This window comes from Vespa mandarinia, chromosome 1, assembly GCF_050613455.1.
Source record: "Vespa mandarinia isolate Hongniang chromosome 1, ASM5061345v1, whole genome shotgun sequence".
NCBI classification, from domain to species: domain Eukaryota; kingdom Metazoa; phylum Arthropoda; class Insecta; order Hymenoptera; family Vespidae; genus Vespa; species Vespa mandarinia.
Window position 1 is genome coordinate 18517501 of NC_140810.1, and position 2500 is coordinate 18520000.

General features: G+C 27.9%; 1 protein-coding gene across 3 annotated transcripts in view; it reads left to right on the plus strand.

The window, feature by feature from the left end:
- LOC118443649 (proton-coupled amino acid transporter-like protein acs) overlaps positions 1-1101 on the plus strand; it is a 21751-nt gene extending 20650 nt beyond the window's left edge. For all 3 annotated transcript variants that reach the window (XM_035870946.2, XM_035870944.2, XM_035870947.2), the window contains 2 exons: positions 119-473; positions 772-1101. In XM_035870946.2, the coding sequence (XP_035726839.1) occupies positions 119-473; positions 772-1031 (615 nt within the window). In that variant the 3' untranslated portion in view covers positions 1032-1101. The remainder of the gene's footprint in view (positions 1-118; positions 474-771) is intronic.
- Positions 1102-2500: the final 1399 nt, after the last annotated feature.

Below are 2500 nucleotides of genomic sequence, written 5' to 3' on the forward strand. Positions count from 1 at the left end.
TTTTGGACAAAGAAATAATGAAAAAGAAAAAAAGAAAATAATAATTATAATAGATAAATAAATAAATAAATAAATAAATAAATGAATGAATTAATTAATTGATTGATTAATTATACAGATAATGCCATTGGAGAACGAGATGAAGACGCCTAGACATTTTACAGCTCCATGTGGTATTTTAAATATTGGTATGGGCGCCATCGTCATTTTATACGCCGGAATGGGATTTTGTGGATACATACGTTATGGTAGTGACATCAAAGGCAGCATCACCTTGAATCTTTCGTCTACGGAGGCATTAGCAAAAATTGTACAACTTCTTCTTGCATTGGCCATTTATTTCACCCAACCGATTCAATGTTATGTCGCGATCGATATAGTATGGAACGAGTATCTTAGTTCACGTTTAGAAAAAAATGCATACAGAAAGTTATGGGAATATCTTGTCAGGACTGGCCTTGTACTCATCACAGGTAAATTATGTACACACACATATATATATATATATATATATTTGATTAATGATTATCAATAATAAAATTGATAATAAATGGAAGAAAGTTTTCTTTTTCTTTTTTTCTTTTCTTTAAATACGAATTAATTTAATAAGCAAATAAAAAGAAAAAAGAAAAAAAAATAGAAAACTATATTCAATATGTAATAACTTTTTTAAAATTATTATATATTATATATTATATATTATATATATATATATAAAATGATTATATTATTATTATTACTTTTTCATTTTTTCTTTTTTTTACTTTTTAGCTCTATTGGCCATCGCAGTCCCAAGCTTAGAATATTTTATATCGCTATTCGGTGCCCTGTGTCTCTCAGCTCTTGGTTTAGGATTTCCTGCGATCATTCAACTCTGTACATGTTGGAAGGATGCCGATCGATCGACCAAGGCGTTCATGCTTATAAAAAATTTAATCATTGTTGCGATCGGAGTTATTGGTTTGGTCGTTGGAACTTATACGAGTTTACGAGAGATCTTCGAGAAGGTCATATTGAAAAGCACAAATTGATCGATCGATGATTAAGGGAGAAAAAGAAAAAAAAAAAAAAACAAAAAAAGAGAATTACTCATGAATGAAATTTGACTAGTGAGAGTATAACCGGAATGCTCTCAGTCACGGAGATAGTAACCGGGAATAAAATTGTGATATATATAATATATGTATGTATTTGTACAATCAAGAGGTTCGAATATGTATAATAATATTTTTTCCGTCGTGCAGGGATAAAACTAAAATTAACAACCACGTCGTAATATAGAATTTATGAAATTGATCATCGACCTGGACGGCAACAAGATAATTCGATATCCTCGAGAATCTTGGTGCGAGATTAATGATCTTATTATATCTTATTTTTAAAATAATAATAACGATAATAATATTAATAATAATAATAATAATGATAATAATAATAATAATAATGCGCCGATTGAATCGTGCCGTCGACTACCGAATAGTATCTTTCTTTCTTTCTTTTTTTTCTTTTCATTTTCCTTTTTTTTTTTTTTCGATGAAAGCGAGTAAATTAACAAAAACAAAACATAAAGAAAAAGGAAAGAAGAAGAAAATAAATAACACGAGGAATGAAGTTCCCGAAATGCGTCCTATTATTGATGTACATATGTCACTTATACGTGACCAATCGTAAAAAATCTTACACTATGAAGTCGTCGACGAATTATATATATATATAATATATGTGACAAAGAAAAGAAATAATTCATATTGAGTCGATCGTTTTGATAAAATCTCTGTACATATATCTATTTGTCTCTCTCTCTCTTTTTCTCTCTCTATTTGTATTTCTCTTTTTCTCTCTCTCTCTCTCTCTCTCTCTATCTCTTTTTCTTTACTACATATGTATATCGAATTTGAGCAATTCTTAGCTCGATCATGTACGTTGTACGTAAATTTTTTTCTGTTCTTTTTTTTTTTTTTTGTTTTTTTTTTTTTTTATACTATACTATACTATACTATATTTAATTAATTAACGTAATATCTATGTCACGCTGTGATAACGAACGAGAAAGAAACAATTAAATTATATATATATATATATGTACATACACACAACATAAACACGTACATACGGAGCGTAAATACGCACACGCACAAACACACGCACATACAGGTTTATTTTACGATTCATAGAATCGAACTGATTTTTAAAACGATCAATTATAATCCGATGTGTATAATGTGAGTCGTACGATATTGATAATGTTATAATATATTAGAATTCATTGTGTATATTGTTAATTAAATATGTTTCGAATAAATGAAAAAAAAAGAAATAAAAAAAAAAAACAAGAAATAAGAAAAGAGAGTTTGGAATAATATTTAACGAAAAAAAACAAAAAAAAAAGAAAAAGACAAAGAAAAAAAAAGGAGTGAAGAAAAAAGGAAGTCTTTCTTCATTACTTTCTTCTATTCGTTCTCTTTCGATGAAATTAATTCATTTAAAATACGCGCCAGAA